Raw genomic sequence first — 16,003 nt, forward strand, 5'->3', positions numbered from 1 at the left:
TCCTCCCCTCCTCTCTCGTCCCCCTCTCACCTTGCTCCTCCCCTCCTCTCTCGTCCCCCTCTCACCTTGCTCCTCCCCTCCTCTCTCGTCCCCCTCTCACCTTGCTCCTCCCCTCCTCTCTCGTCCCCCTCTCACCTTGCTCCTCCCCCTCTCTCCTCCCCCTCTCACCTTGCTCCTCCCCTCCTCTCTCCTCCCCCTCTCACCTTGCTCCTCCCCCTCTCACGTCCCCCTCTCACCTTGCTCCTCCCCTCCCTCTCTCCTCCCCCCCTCTCTCGTCCCCCCCCTCTCTCGTCCCCCTCTCACCTTGCTCCTCCCCCTCTCTCGTCCCCCCTCTCACCCTTGCTCCTCCCCCCCTCTCTCGTCCCCCTCTCACCTTGCTCCTCCCCCTCTCTCGTCCCCCTCTCACCCCTTGCTCCTCCCCCTCTCTCGTCCCCCTCTCACCTTGCTCCTCCCCCTCTCACCTTGCTCCTCCCCTCCTCTCTCCTCCCCTCCTCTCTCGTCCCCCTCTCACCTTGCTCCTCCCCCTCTCTCGTCCCCCTCTCACCTTGCTCCTCCCCTCCTCTCTCCTCCCCCACTCACCTTGCTCCTCCCCCCTCTCTCGTCCCCCTCTCACCTTGCTCCTCCCCCCTCTCACCTTGCTCCTCCCCCTCCTCTCTCCTCCCCCTCCTGGAGGCGGGGCTCAGGTCTCTTCTGCTCCTGCGGGATCCAGAGGAGGATCCGGAGGAGTTTTCCTCGTCTGGATGTTGGAGGGTGCTCGTCCTCGGAGGAGGCCGGGGCACCCCTGCTGTGCCTGGAGGAGGCCCTCCTCTCTGGGGCTGCCTCCCCGCCGGGCTGGGGCCCTCCGGGTCGGGCTCTGGAGCTTCGACTCGGGCTGGGCCTTCCTGCTATCGGACGAGCCTTTCTTCGTTGGTGACGGCAATGGCTTTTTATCAGAAACTGACTTTTTCTCTGGTTGGGGGTGCTTGGTGTCAGCTGGGGCGCTCTTGGAGGTTGGCCCGGCGTCGGTGCTTTTCTGCCCAGCTGAGGGGGTCTTTGGGTGGGGAAGGGTCTTGTCCTGCTCCCCATGGGCCTGGTCCTGGATTTTGTCCTGGGTCTGGGCCTGGGTCTGTCTGATTAGACGATGCTGATGCACAGCTGCCTCCAGAGCCTTCAGGATCTCCGTGGTTATGGGCGGGAAGTCCAACACCGGCTTGTCTCCGTCACCGGCAGGAGCCTCTGCCGGTGCTGGCGGGACGACCGTGGGTTTACCGGGAGCATCACTGAGCGTTCCCGGGTGAGGCTGTGCAGCGAGGGAAGTCCGCTGGTCGTCTTGACGACACGGCGTGGAGGTTCGGTTACGATCTGGTTCCACAGCAGTCGCGGTTCCCCTTCCACACCCCTCGACCTCTGAACCCTGGCTGACCTCAGTCTGACCCTGATCCGGCCCCACCTTCCCATTGGCCGAGACGTCGGTGTCGATGGTCTCCGCGGCAACCTCAGGGGTCGGCGTGGCAATCACGATGTCACTGGGCTGGGTCAACGTCTTCCTCTGTGACGGCGATGGCTTTTCATCAAAAACAGACTTCTTCTCTGGTTTGAGTTGCTTGGTGTCAGCTGCATCAGACTTCTTCTCTGGTTGCTTGGTGTCAGCTGCATCAGACTTCTTCTCTGGTTGCTTGGTGTCAGCTGCATCAGACTTCTCTGGTTGCTTGGTGTCAGCTGCATCAGACTTCTTCTCTGGTTGCTTGGTGTCAGCTGCATCAGACTTCTTCTCTGGTTGCTTGGTGTCAGCTGCATCAGACTTCTTCTCTGGTTGCTTGGTGTCAGCTGCATCAGACTTCTTCTCTGGTTGCTTGGTGTCAGCTGCATCAGACTTCTTCTCTGGTTGCTTGGTGTCAGCTGCATCAGACTTCTTCTCTGGTTGCTTGGTGTCAGCTGCATCAGACTTCTTCTCTGGTTGCTTGGTGTCAGCTGCATCAGACTTCTTCTCTGGTTGCTTGGTGTCAGGCCCTGTAGAACTGCTGACGAGCTTGATGGTCTCTGGCCTGAAACATGATGGGAGGATTGTGTGATTATTAAAGACTGGTCACAATCTGACCAATCACCGGTGCTTAGCTGTGGACACCTGGCCAATCGCTGGTGGTTACCTGACCAATCAGTTACCTGGAAAAGGAGAGGATGTGGGGCCGGTCTGGTCCAACCTGTGACTCAAGAACAGACATCACGGCATCTGCTTTCCTTGCTGACATCATCTCCACATACGCCTGGAAGAACACCAACACAAAGTGTACAGATTAGTGGTAGGGTCAAAGGTTAGGGTTATGGGTTAGAGAGAGCACAGGCAATAGTACATCCTCACAAGGAGTGTGTGTGTGTGTGTGTGTGTGTGTGTACCTTGTCCCGCAAGACTAGCTTTCTGCGTACAACCCCGTGCTGGGATATGAACTGCAGGACTTGCTGAAGACTCGACCCTTTCTTCATGTGCACCACTAGCAGGTGAGCCTTCATGTCCGTCATACTGGATGACGTCACGTAAGAACTGGAATTGAACCACTAGAGGTACAGGAAATCATCAAGTAAGGACAGGAAGTGAACCACTAGAGGTACAGGAAATCATCAAGTAAGAACTGGAATTGAACCACTAGAGGTACAGGAAATCATCAAGTACGGACAGGAAGTGAACCACTAGAGGTACAGGAAATCATCAAGGACAGGAAGTGAACCACTAGAGGTACAGGAAATCATCAAGTAAGGACAGGAAGTGAACCACTAGAGGTACAGGAAGTTGACCAAAAAGGGACAGGAAATGGGACAGTATGGACTCACCTTTGAGGGAATCAGCTTGAGCAGAGTGATGTACATGTTTTCCTACACAGAAGCGAGACAGGGAGTTCATTTCTGCTCCAGTAAATATCTGGATTTTGTCAGTGCCTGTGACACATTTTGTTCATGTTTCTTAAATTTTTAAGACGGTCAAGGGTGTGTGTGTGTGTGCTACCTTATCTAGAAGGTAGTTCCCCTCCACCAGTTCCACGGTGGGTATAGATTTGAATAACTTGGGAGGACACAGAGAATAGGCTCTCACCATCTTGACACCGCTCAGGTACTGCATCTTTATATAGGCCTAGAGAGAGGGGGAGGGCATTCAATACCAAGAAAGCATACTGGATTCAATTGAGCGTACCAGCTGCAGATTGGTGAGAGAGAGAGCGTACCAGTTGCAGATTAGGGAGAGAGAGCGTACTAGTTGCAGATTAGGGAGAGAGAGAGCGTACCAGTTGCAGATTAGGGAGAGACAGAGAGAGCGCGTACCAGTTGCAGATTAGGGAAGCAGAAGAAAGTTCCGTTCCCATCATCATTCTCCTCCACTTCCTGGATGCCGAACGGCAACGCTAGCTCTCTGAGCTTCAGAGGACAGTTTGCCTTCCCAACGATCCCATTCACCTTCACCAGCTGGAACACACACACACACACAGCTGTTACCTTCACCAGCTGGAACACACACACACAGCTGTTACCTTCACCAGCTGGAACACACACACACAGGGGTGTTTGGGGGGGATCAGTACGTACCACAGGGGTGTTTGGGGAGGATCAGTACGTACCACAGGGGTGTTTGGGGGGGATCAGTACGTACCACTGAGGTGTTTGGGGGGGGATCAGTACGTACCACTGAGGTGTTTGGGGGGGGGATCAGTACGTACCACTGAGGTGTTTGGGGGGGGAACAGTACGTACCACAGGGGTGTTGGGGGGGGGATCAGTACGTACCACAGGGGTGTTTGGGGGGGGATCAGTACGTACCACTGGGGTGTTTGGGGGGGATCAGTACGTACCACAGGGGTGTTGGGGGGGATCAGTACGTACCACTGAGGTGTTTGGGGGGGATCAGTACGTACCACAGGGGTGTTGGGGGGGATCAGTACGTACCACTGAGGTGTTTGGGGGGGGATCAGTACGTACCACTGAGGTGTTTGGGGGGGGATCAGTACGTACCACTGAGGTGTTTGGGGGGGGATCAGTACGTACCACTGAGGTGTTTGGGGGGGGATCAGTACGTACCACTGAGGTGTTTGGGGGGGGATCAGTACGTACCACAGGGGTGTTGGGGGGGATCAGTACGTACCACTGGGGTGTTTGGGGGGGGAGCAGTACGTACCACTGAGGTGTTTGGGGGGGGATCAGTACGTACCACAGGGGTGTTTGGGGGGGGATCAGTACGTACCACTGGGGTGTTTGGGGGGGGTTCGTACCACAGGGGTGTTTGGGGGGGGATCAGTACGTACCACTGAGGTGTTTGGGGGGGGGATCAGTACGTACCACAGGGGTGTTGGGGGGGATCAGTACGTACCACTGAGGTGTTTGGGGGGGATCAGTACGTACCACAGGGGTGTTTGGGGGGGGATCAGTACGTACCACAGAGGTGTTTGGGGGGGGATCAGTACGTACCACAGGGGTGTTGGGGGGGATCAGTACGTACCACTGGGGTGTTTGGGGGGGGATCAGTACGTACCACAGGGGTGTTTGGGGGGGGATCAGTACGTACCACTGAGGTGTTTGGGGGGGATCAGTACGTACCACAGGGGTGTTTGGGGGGGGTGCCCCAACAGGAACGCTGAAGCTATACATGAGCATCCCCTTCTGCACCAGGAGGGGGCTGGGAGGGGTGCAGAGGGCCGCCCCCACCTCCCTCACTGAGTCCATCTCCACGAACATCTGGATCACACACAACATCAAACAAACTTGTTAGTGTGTCACAGAGTGTGTGAATCACGTACGTGTGTAGCGTGTGTGTGTGTACCTTGTTGACCATGACCAGGTGGTTCCGGAAGGTTCCGTGCTGGGCTAGGTGCTGCAGGACCAGCTGGGTGTCTTCAGGTAGGGTGGGCAGCAGCACCAGCAGCAGCCGGTCTGCCAGCAGGCTGGGGTCCACCGCATGAGACTGGAACAGGACGCACACGTTACACAAGCAGGGAGACAGGACAGAGAGGGAGAGGAGAAGAGAGAGGGAGAGGAGAGAGGGGGAGAGGAAAGAGGGAGAGGAGAGAGGGGGAGAGGAGAAGAGAGAGGGAGAGGAGAAGAGAGAGGGAAAGGAGAGAAGAGAGAGGGAGAGGAGAGAGGGAGAGAAGAGAGGGAGAGAAGAGAAAGGTGAGGAGAGGGAGAGAAAGGTGAGGAGAGGGAGACTCACATGGTTGATCAGCTTCAACAGGGTTGTGTACGCGTTCTCCTGTGACAGACAGAAGGGTAAGGGTTAGTTTACTTGTGTGTGTGTGTGTGTGTGTGTGAGAGTGTGAGTGTTACCTCCAGCATGTTGTAGTTCTGCAGCAGTTTAAAGTGGAGCCTGTGGCCCTGCAGGGAGAGACAGGGGTTGCTCATCTCATTAATGTCTGGACACACCAGCGTTACAAAAACCTGGAAGAGAGAGGGGGGATATAAATTAAGAAGTGTGTGTGTGTGTGCGCGTACCAGTCTGTGGTCTAGGAAGATGTAGACATCTCTGATGGTGATGTTGAAGGTGTGTGTGTGTGTGTGTGTGTGCGTACCAGTCCGTGGTCTAGGAAGATGTAGACATCTCTGATGGTGATGTTGAAGGTGTGTGTGTGTGTGTGTGCGTACCAGTCCGTGGTCTAGGAAGATGTAGACATCTCTGATGGTGATGTTGAAGGTGTGTGTGTGTGTGTGTGTGTGCGTACCAGTCCGTGGTCTAGGAAGATGTAGACATCTCTGATGGTGATGTTGAAGGTGTGTGTGTGTGTGTGCGTACCAGTCCGTGGTCTAGGAAGATGTAGACATCTCTGATGGTGATGTTGAAGGTCTTGTTCATCAGCTGGATGAGTCTGGGGCTCTTTAGCAGCTTGTGTGGGACCCCTGCCACCTTCACCAGCTACACACACACACACATAAATATACCATTAAGATTCAGAGTGCTCTGCTTATCATGAGGTAGCACACACACACGCAACATCATGAAACAGTGCACCTGTAGTTTTGATGATTCCTCTTTGGAATCCGTTTCCATGGAAGCAGGAGTTGTGGGTTCCGGCCGGTGTTGACCGGAGGTCATGGGTTGGGCATCGGTTGTGTTCTGTGAGGGTTCCGTAACCATGGTTACGTGGGCCTGAGGGTCTGTCGTTGTCTCCAAGGGCTCCGGATCCGTGGGTGTGGCCTCTGGTTCAGTGGGAGTGGCCATAGGATTCGTGGGTGTGGCCCCTGGTTCAGTGGGCGTGGCTTCTTGTTCCATGGGCATGGCCTTTGGTTCAGTGGGTGTGGCCATAGGATCCATGGGTCTGGCCTCTAGTTGTGTAGGTGTGGCCTCTGGTTCTGTCACAGTGGTCTCTGGTTCAGCAGGCATAGCCTCCGATTCTGTGGGCGTGGCCTCCGGTTCCGTGGGCGTGGCCTCCGGTTCCGTGGGCGTGGCCTCCGGTTCCGTGGGTGCGGCCACAAGTTTTGTAGGTATGGCCTTTAGTTGTGTCACTGTGGCCTCTGGTTCTGTGGGCGTAATCTCTGGTTCCATGGATGTGGCGTCCGGTTTTGTCACAGTGGCCTTTGTTTCAGTGGGTGTGGCCATAGAATCCATGGGTGTGGCCTCCGGTTTTGTCACAGTGGCCTTTGTTTCAGTGGGTGTGGCCATAGAATCCATGGGTGTGGCCTCCGGTTTTGTCACAGTGGCCTTTGTTTCAGTGGGTGTGGCCATAGAATCCATGGGTGTGGCCTCTGGTTTTGCAAGTGTGGCTTCTGCTTCTGTGGGCGTGGTGTCTAGTTTTGTGGGCGTGGCCTCTGGTATTGTTACAGTGGCCTCAGGTTCCATGGGTGTGGCCTCCGGTTTTGTCACAGTGGCCTTTGTTTCAGTGGGTGTGGCCATAGAATCCATGGGTGTGGCCTCTGGTTTTGTAAGTGTGGCTTCTGCTTCTGTGGGCTTGGTCTCTAGTTTTGTCACAGTGGCCTCTGGTTCCGTGGGCGTGGCCTCTGGTTCCGTGGGCGTGGCCTCTGGTTCCGTGGGCGTGGCCTCTGGTTCCGTGGGCGTGGCCTCTGGTTTTGTCACAGAGGCTTTTGGTCCTGTGGGCGTGGCCTCTGGCTCCGTGGGCATGGCTTCTAGTTTTATAGGCGTGGCTTCTAGTTTTATAGGTGTGGCTTCTAGTTTTATAGGCGTGGCTTCTAGTTTTATAGGCGTGGCTTCTAGTTTTATAGGCGTGGCCTCTACAGCCATGGTTGAGGACTGCTGTCTCGCACCCTCACCTGCACCTGCACCAGGCGTGTTTGGCTCTTCAGGTGAGACACCAGGTGGGCGGGAAGAGGGGAGGGGCTTAGCTGCAGCGTCAGAAGTTCTGGTTTTCTCCAGTGGGCGTTTGGAATCTCCAGAGTTGGAACCAGAGGCCTCAGCTGCAGAGGGCCCAGGAACCTTGGTAACCACGCTCGTCTTGGTAACCGTCTCCTTGGTTGCCCCCTCTCTGGAAGCAGAGGTTGACGTTTCCTTGGTATCGGTTTTAGAAGCGGTCTTGGTTAGAGGTTTGGTTGAGGTCGACTTCGTGATTGCGGTCGATGATGTCTTGGCTGTGGAGGTCAGGGGTTTGGGTGCGGTTGTGGTTGTCTTGGTAACCATCTCCTTGGTTGCCCCCTTTTTGGTAGAGGAGGTTGACGTTGGCTTGGTGTCGGTTTTAGAAGCGGGTTTGGTTTGAGGTTTGGTTAAGGTCGACTTTGTGGTTGCGGTTGTGTTCGTCTTGGCTGTTGAGGACAGGGGTATAGAGGAGGTTGGCTTGGTGTTGGTTTTAGAAACAGTCTTGGTTTGTGGTTTAATTGAGGTTGACTTCTTGGTCACGGCCAAAGACGTCTTGGTTGTAGAGGACAGGGGTTTGGTTGCTTTTGAAGAACCTGAACTCTTAGAGGAGGTTGCGGTCGCCGCCTTGAATGTGTTGGACGATGGTTTGGGAACAGACGAAGGAATTTTGTTTGGGGTGGACTTGGTGGAGGGTTTTCTGCAGAAGAAGCAAAGGGAGAGATTATTGGAAACTGAGAGAGACAAGGAGAGAGGGGGAGAGAGGGAGACAGAGAGAGAGGGAGACAGAGAGAGAGGGGGAGAGAGGGAGACAGAGAGAGAGGGAGACAGAGAGAGAGGGGGAGAGAGGGAGACAGAGAGAGAGGGAGACAGAGAGAGAGACGGAGAGAGAAGGAGAAGGAGAGAGACAGACAGAGTGAGAGAAAGAGAGGGGAAGAGAGAGAGGGGGAGACACTCACATTACTGCCACGTTCTTCACCTTCTGATCCTTCCCATCATCCTCTAGGACATCCTGAGTTGACACACACACACACACACAGTTTATTGACTGTGTAAATGTATTTACCACTGATCACTATACTGTAGATTACCAATGAAATATTTGTACATGTTTAACCAGTGTGTGTATGTTTATCTACCTTGTCCATGACAACGGTGATGGGTTCCCCACTGATCGTGAGGTTGTTGCAGTTTATAATCGCCCTGGCACTTTCCTCCTCTTCAAACAGCACAGATGCCTAGACACACGTCAAACCAAAAATCTTATTTCATACACTATACATATGTATTCTTCATTAGTCAAGTGTTCCCTTTGATAAAGCACTAGATGACTGAGGTCTGTAAATGATTAGTCTGGGAGCTTTGGTATTTGAGAAAGTGGCTCTGATGGTATCCAGTTTGAGTGTGTGTGTGTGTGTGTTACCTCTTGTATAGCCTTGAGCAGGATAATCATAGATGTGTGTTACCTCTTGTATAACCTTGAGCAGGATAATCATAGATGTGTGTTACCTCTTGTATAGCCTTGAGCAGGATAATCATAGATGTGTGTTACCTCTTGTATAGCCTTGAGCAGGATAATCATAGATGTGTGTTACCTCTTGTATAGCCTTGAGCAGGATAATCATAGATGTGTGTTACCTCTTGTATAGCCTTGAGCAGGATAATCAAAGATGTGTGTTACCTATTGTATAGCCTTGAGCAGGATAATCATAGATGTGTGTTACCTCTTGTATAGCCTTGAGCAGGATAATCATAGATGTGTGTTACCTCTTGTATAGCCTTGAGCAGGATAATCACGGATGTTTTTCCGAAGGGCTGCACCGCCTGCTCTACTTCCTGGTAGGAGGAGTGGGTGGGAATCTCCAGCAGCCGGACCAGGCAGTCCTTCCCTGGGGGGGTGGGGCTCTGGAGGGGCGGGGCACGTGACGTTAGCCACACCAACACACTTGTTCACTCACACACTTTACCTATCTATCCTTGTGGGGACTCAGAATACAGTCAGAATCAGAATACAGTCAGAATCAGAATACAGTCAGAATCAGAATACAGTCAGAATCAGAATACAGTCAGAATCAGAATACAGTCAGATTCAGAATATAGTCAGAATACATTCCAATTAGAAATCCAGTCTTCCCTTACCTTAACCCCAACCCTAAACTTAACCCTCTTTTTAAGTTTTGAGGGGGTTCTTGTGGGGATTTCTTGTGGGGATTTCTAGTTAAACAAGGCTTCTCACACACACACACACACACAGTCTCCTACCACTGCTGCAGGGCGAGGGGTCTTGGAAGTCTTAGCCAAACCCTTAGAGGAGGATGGCGATGAAGAGCGCTTGGCTGCGGAGGCCTTAGAGGAGGATGGCGATGAAGAGCGCTTGGCTGCGGAGGCCTTAGAGGAGGATGGCGATGAAGAGCGCTTGGCTGCGGAGGCCTTAGAGGAGGAAGAGGCGGCTGCCTTTTTCTTGGCCAGCTCAGCCAGGAGGGCAGGAGCAAGTCTCTGCATCATAGCTGCCATGCTGCTTCTGTCTGTGATGGACGGACCCGCTGCGGAACACACACACACACTTATTAATACACATATCACACACACTTAATTAATAACTTATTAATTTTCAGACAACTTTGTACCGTGATGAAACTTGTCTCCTTGCTAGCAGGAATAAAACTATTTTGGACTTTATTTGAACCCAACGACTCTGTGCCCTTCTTTTTAAAGATTTACCTAACACACGCACACATATATATACACAAACACATACACTCAACCAGACACACGCTCACTCCCCTACCGGTCAACACTAGTTTCCGTGCCAGCCTCTCAGCGCTCGTCTCCCTGGAGTCCCTCCGGGGGCACGGCGATGACCCTCTACGAGGTCGCCGTGGCAACGGGGACCAGGAGCGAGACGGCGAGCGAGACCGGGCGAGGCGGCGGCGAGAGGAGGGGGGGCTGGCTCGGGCAGGTCGCCGTGGAGACTGGGAGCGGCGAGAGGAGGGGGGACTGGCTCGGGCAGGTCGCCGTGGAGACTGGGACCGGCGAGAGGAGGGGCTGGCTCGGGCAGGTCGCCGTGGAGACTGGGAGCGGAACCGGCGAAAGGAGGGGGGGCTGGCTCGGGCAGGTCGCCGTGGAGACCGGGACCGGCGAAAGGAGGGGGGGCTGGCTCGGGCAAGACGCCGTGGAGACCGGGAGCGGGACCGGCGAAAGGAGGGGGGGCTGGCTCGGGCATGTCGCCGTGGAGACCGGGAGCGGGACCTGATGGATAATATCACAAGCAGGAAGTTAAATCAATCAAACAAACCTGATTATTAAAGGACCAATCAACAATCTAAGGCTGTTACATAATCAAGTCAACAAGCCAATTAACCAATCAATAAAAATTGAATGCTACCCAACCAGCTAAATCGCCAATTAGGCGCAAAAAACACCCTCTCTTCTCATTGGCTGACAGAACAAAAACAGTTGACGGACCCGCGAGCACGTTTCCGTGGTGACCGTGACCGTTGATATGGCCGGCGGGCGGAGGGGGAGTTGCCGTGGTAACGGCAGGGGCTTGGCGAGTGCGACTTGGAGGCCTGGCGGCGAGGACGAGTGCTGGAGACATCAAGCTCACGAGACGGGATATCATTCCTACAGGGAATGATGTTATATAAACATAAGAAGAAAAAAAATACATTTGTGAATCACTTAGAAGACTCAATCGCGATTCAAATGTGAATCGATTTTTTTCAATCACCTACTAACCCTCCATCTTCTCCTCCCTCCATATATATATTTTGATTAAAAATCCCAAAAAATCATGAATCGTGAGGTACCAAAAGATTCCCACCCCTAAGGGTTAGTGTTCAATGTTTCATCTGTGTGACTGTGCTCCCTTATGCTGGTCTCTCCCCTCACCTGGACAGCGGGGTGGGGGGGCCGTCAGGGGGGAGGGGAGGCCTGTCGGGGGGGAGGGGAGGCCTGTCGGGGGCTCTCTCAGGGACCCAGGCTGGGAACTTGGGAGAGACGACAGACTCAGTACTGGACTCTTTTTCAGGTTTTTTCAACCTAGAAATTCAGACGAGAGGTAGAAGGGAAAACAAAGTTTCAATCACAATTTGTTGACATTATATTCATTCTTCATCTTTACTGCAAGCAGAGAGGCTCCCTCACTAAGGCCCAGCTCTGAACATAATGTCGCTTAAAGGCAAAGGCAGACAGAGGAATCTGAGTGCGTTTGCACAGACAGAGTATTACTGAGCGCTGCTTGGCTAAGCATCAGGTCAGGATGACTTTGATCAGACTTTGTAGCAGAGGGAACAGAGGTGTGTTCACCGCCCCCAGGCCAGAGGAGGGCTGCTGCCCCCAGGCCAGATGAGGGCTGCTGCCCCCAGGCCAGATGAGGGCTGCTGCCCCCAGGCCAGAGGAGGGCTGCTGCCCCCAGGCCAGATGAGGGCTGCTGCCCCCAGGCCAGATGAGGGCTGCTGCCCCCAGGCCAGATGAGGGCTGCTGCCCCCAGGCCAGATGAGGGCTGCTGCCCCCAGGCCAGAGGAGGGCTGCTGCCCCCAGGCCAGAGGAGGGCTGCTGCCCCCAGGCCAGAGGAGGGCTGCTGCCCCCAGGCCAGATGAGGGCTGCTGCCCCCAGGCCAGATGAGGGCTGCTGCCCCCAGGCCAGATGAGGGCTGCTGCCCCCAGGCCAGATGAGGGCTGCTGCCCCCAGGCCAGATGAGGGCTGCTGCCCCCAGGCCAGATGAGGGCTGCTGCCCCCAGGCCAGATGAGGGCTGCTGCCCCCAGGCCAGATGAGGGCTGCTGCCCCCAGGCCAGAGGAGGGCTGCTGCCCCCAGGCCAGATGAGGGCTGCTGCCCCCAGGCCAGATGAGGGCTGCTGCCCCCAGGCCAGATGAGGGCTGCTGCCCCCAGGCCAGAGGAGGGCTGCTGCCCCCAGGCCAGATGAGGGCTGCTGCCCCCAGGCCAGATGAGGGCTGCTGCCCCCAGGCCAGATGAGGGCTGCTGCCCCCAGGCCAGATGAGGGCTGCTGCCCCCAGGCCAGAGGAGGGCTGCTGCCCCCAGGCCAGAGGAGGGCTGCTGCCCCCAGGCCAGATGAGGGCTGCTGCCCCCAGGCCAGATGAGGGCTGCTGCCCCCAGGCCAGATGAGGGCTGCTGCCCCCAGGCCAGATGAGGGCTGCTGCCCCCAGGCCAGAGGAGGGCTGCTGCCCCCAGGCCAGATGAGGGCTGCTGCCCCCAGGCCAGATGAGGGCTGCTGCCCCCAGGCCAGATGAGGGCTGCTGCCCCCAGGCCAGATGAGGGCTGCTGCCCCCAGGCCAGAGGAGGGCTGCTGCCCCCAGGCCAGATGAGGGCTGCTGCCCCCAGGCCAGATGAGGGCTGCTGCCCCCAGGCCAGATGAGGGCTGCTGCCCCCAGGCCAGATGAGGGCTGCTGCCCCCAGGCCAGATGAGGGCTGCTGCCCCCAGGCCAGATGAGGGCTGCTGCCCCCAGGCCAGATGAGGGCTGCTGCCCCCAGGCCAGATGGCCCCCCGGTCCATCAGCAAATCTCACCCTACCACCTTGACGAACACACTTTCTGCGGGAAACCCTGCACTTACAGTAACACATATGCACACTACTGCGTTTGGGAACTCACTGTTTTCGGAGGAGTCTGCACTTCTCAATGTGTATGGCTGAATCCTGGTGACGGGCCCACTCCTAGCAACCACACACACACACACACGCACACGCACACATGGTCAGAAAAGGCCTGTCTTCATCATCACGTTCTTATTTACGCAGTAACTAAACCATCTCCATAGAGCAGATTTTCATGCTTCCATCCACCACAAGAAATGCAAGTGTTCGAAATACAATGTTGCCTTTCAACTTATACAATAAAAGTATATTATTGGATATTATAATTATAATCTTGACAAAAAATCTGGATTTAAACAGCTGCCGAAAAAGAAAAAATCTGGAATCTTCAGTCTTCCTCTCTTCTTGTCTCCATGGATACGGCAGCCATCTTGGGGCAGCTCTCCTGGCATGGCCTCCTCCCACAAGTGGGCGGTACAGGAACACAGATCAAACAAGCACTGTTCCATGGTCAAGTTCATTAACAAGGTGTGTTGTGGTCACATATGGGAGGATACAATGGAATTAGTATGAGAGTCGTAAAAAAAAAAAAGACAAACTCTTGTACACTCAGTGATGACAACACAGTCCTTCAGACCTCACTGGGGAAGTCAATTTTGGAGAAATAAAGAAATAAAATGTATCTTCTCAGCCTTGAAAGCAGGAGCCTCTCCAAGGATGGGATCTTGTTTCTTCTTCAGGATGGGTCTTCACCAGGGATGGGATCTTGTTTCTCCTTCAAGATGGGTCTTCACCAGGGATGGGATCTTGTTTCTCCTTCAAGATGGGTCTTCACCAGGGATGGGATCTTGTTTCTTCTTCAGGATGGGTCTTCACCAGGGATGGGATCTTGTTTCTTCTTCAGGATGGGTCTTCACCAGGGATGGGATATTGGGAGTCGGTTTGTTCAGACAAAACCTCTCTTTATTAGGGTTTAGTACATACATAATTAACAGACCAGCACACAGGTCACACACATTTACATCTCAATAATACACATCAGAGATCAGTCGTACAAGAAGATCAGATGTTAACCGAGAGACGAGAAGAACACAGGAGAGGGAAACAGGATTCTGGGTGGAGGAGAAGATGGAGGGAGGTGGAGGAGGAGAGGATAGAGGCAGAGGAGAGGTGGAGGGAGGAAGGAAGAGGAGGAGAGGTGGGCATACTCACCCTCAACTCGGCACATTGTATGCTACACAGAGAACAGGTGTGTGGAAACACTCTGGGCAGCCCATGCATCAGCATGTGCATCGTCATGGGAGAGGGGGAGGACGGGTCCATCACTGGGTAGAGAGGTGGTTTCTGTTGCTGCTGCTGTTGCTGCTGCTGTTGCGGCGGTTGTTGTTGTTGAGGCACCTCCACCTCTTGCCCTCCAGCCTGACTTCCACCACTGAGCACCACCAGCCCGGAGCGCAGGTGGGTGGGCGCACGCGGGGCAACCCGTCCTGGGGCAGCCGTGGGCCGGATGCCCCCTTGCTCCCTCACCGGGATGGGTTTGGGCGCCTTGGGGTCCAGCAGGCGGTCATCCTTGTCCTTCTGGGGCAGGGAGATGGGGCTGGGGGCTCGCTGGCTGAGGTCTGGTCTCGGCATCGCTGCGTACGAGCCGGAACCGGACACCGTAGCGATACTGGACACCCTGCCGTACATCGACGCCACGTTGTCTTTGGCGACGGCGTCACCAGCATTGAGGCCTCTGCCGCCGCCACTGTCCGTCAAACCCCCGCCCCCGGAGGCGTGCCGGTAATCGATGACGTTGCTCTGCGGGCCTCCGGGCTGCTGCTCCAGCGGGGGGGCGGAGGAGGGGACGCCCGTTCGGGCTCCCGGCCGTTCCAGTCCGCCCCCGCCGCCGGGCGGGGTGCGGTGGTCCACGTCCAGGGTCGGGGTCCTGGCGGCCTTGCGGATGCGGATGTCCCTCAGGATGTAGGGCAGGTTCTCTGGCGTGAGCTGCTCGTCGGGGTAGTGGCTCAGCATCTCCAGGTCCTCGTTGGAGAGGCCGAAGGTGGCCAGGATGCTGCTGGCGTTCTCCGAGGTGTAGCGAGGAGCGGCCCGAGATGAGGAGGAGGGAGAGGGGGAGGAGGAGGGAAGCATCATCGGGGCGCTTCTGGAGACTCCTGTGGAGGAGGCGCTACTTCCTGCTCCTCCTCCACTTCCTCCTTCTCCTCCATACATGTATGCAGAGCCCATCTGAGGGGAGGACTGAGGCTTGAGGGAGGCACCAGCAGAGAAGGTAAAGTGTCTGGAGGGAGTCTGGTAGGACGGCCAATCAACAGAGCCACGGTCTGACAGTCCGAGGGGGGCTTGCAACATGGAGGAAGACGAGGACGGGGGGTATCCGCTAAGGCCACCCCCCAGAGATGAGCCCTCGTTCCTGGGGAGCTGGTCCAAGCGAGGGTTACGCCCCCCCGGGGCCTGCTGGCCCATGTGGCTGAGTAGCCTCGCCTCTTCCCGCGCCCCGCGGATGTGCATGTCGATGGAGCTCTCCATGTCCGGGGTGAGGGCGGTCGCCCTCTGGCCCATGCCATAGCCCATCTGCTGGGCCATCGGGGGCAGCATGCCCCCCTGGCTGGAAGTCCCTCCAGGGCCCTGGAGGCCGGGGCTGCCGCCCAGACGAGCAGCCCCCAGGGGGTCCATCACTGCCTGGGTCGCCGACCCGCTGTACTGGGCCGGGCCGGGCCGTGGGGGCTGGGAGTAGGGCGCCCCCCAGGGGTTGTAGAGGGGATGGGACATGGCGTTGGCTGTCTTTAGAAGGTTGAGGAGCGAGAGGGCTGCCGCCGAGGGGGATGGGGGAAGGGTGGGGCCGGCGTTGCCGATGGCAATCGCGTTGAGCTGCGTCAGAGCAAGCTGCGCTTTGATGTGGGCCAATAGGAGGAGAGGGCTGCCCAGCCCTCCAATCAGGGTGGGCGTAGGGGGCGGGACACTACGCTCCAAGAGCAACGCAAAGCTGAAAAAGTTGGCAGAGAGATGTGGGTTATTGACTAGTCTGGTCTGAACCTCTCACAGCCTCCCGGAGATTCTGAGGGGGGCAGCAGACTGAAGCTCTGGGTGAGATTGGTCTGGTCTGGTTTCATTGAAATCCACTCAGTTCTGAGTATAAAACAGATCTTCCTGGTCTTCGCTGGGGACAGAGAACACAGCAGGCAAAAGCAACAGAGCACA

General features: G+C 55.8%; 1 protein-coding gene across 1 annotated transcript; it reads right to left on the reverse strand.

The window, feature by feature from the left end:
- Nucleotides 1-656: 656 nt before the first annotated feature.
- Nucleotides 657-15,674, reverse strand: LOC136939129 (serine/arginine repetitive matrix protein 2-like). The gene is made up of 21 exons (XM_067231995.1): nucleotides 14,018-15,674; nucleotides 12,864-12,925; nucleotides 11,143-11,292; nucleotides 10,717-10,875; nucleotides 10,040-10,500; nucleotides 9,514-9,794; nucleotides 9,019-9,156; nucleotides 8,391-8,489; nucleotides 8,211-8,263; nucleotides 5,959-7,951; nucleotides 5,743-5,862; nucleotides 5,280-5,390; nucleotides 5,167-5,205; nucleotides 4,780-4,920; nucleotides 4,557-4,694; nucleotides 3,292-3,432; nucleotides 2,978-3,103; nucleotides 2,806-2,847; nucleotides 2,374-2,532; nucleotides 2,143-2,243; nucleotides 657-2,024 (listed from the first exon to the last, which is right to left on the reverse strand). Exons 1-21 carry the CDS (start codon nucleotides 15,572-15,574, stop codon nucleotides 680-682), a joined length of 7,416 nt encoding a protein of 2,471 aa, XP_067088096.1. The 5' UTR covers nucleotides 15,575-15,674; the 3' UTR covers nucleotides 657-679.
- Nucleotides 15,675-16,003: the final 329 nt, after the last annotated feature.

This window comes from Osmerus mordax, unplaced genomic scaffold (assembly GCF_038355195.1).
Source record: "Osmerus mordax isolate fOsmMor3 unplaced genomic scaffold, fOsmMor3.pri Scaffold_129, whole genome shotgun sequence".
Taxonomy (NCBI): Eukaryota; Metazoa; Chordata; class Actinopteri; order Osmeriformes; family Osmeridae; genus Osmerus; species Osmerus mordax.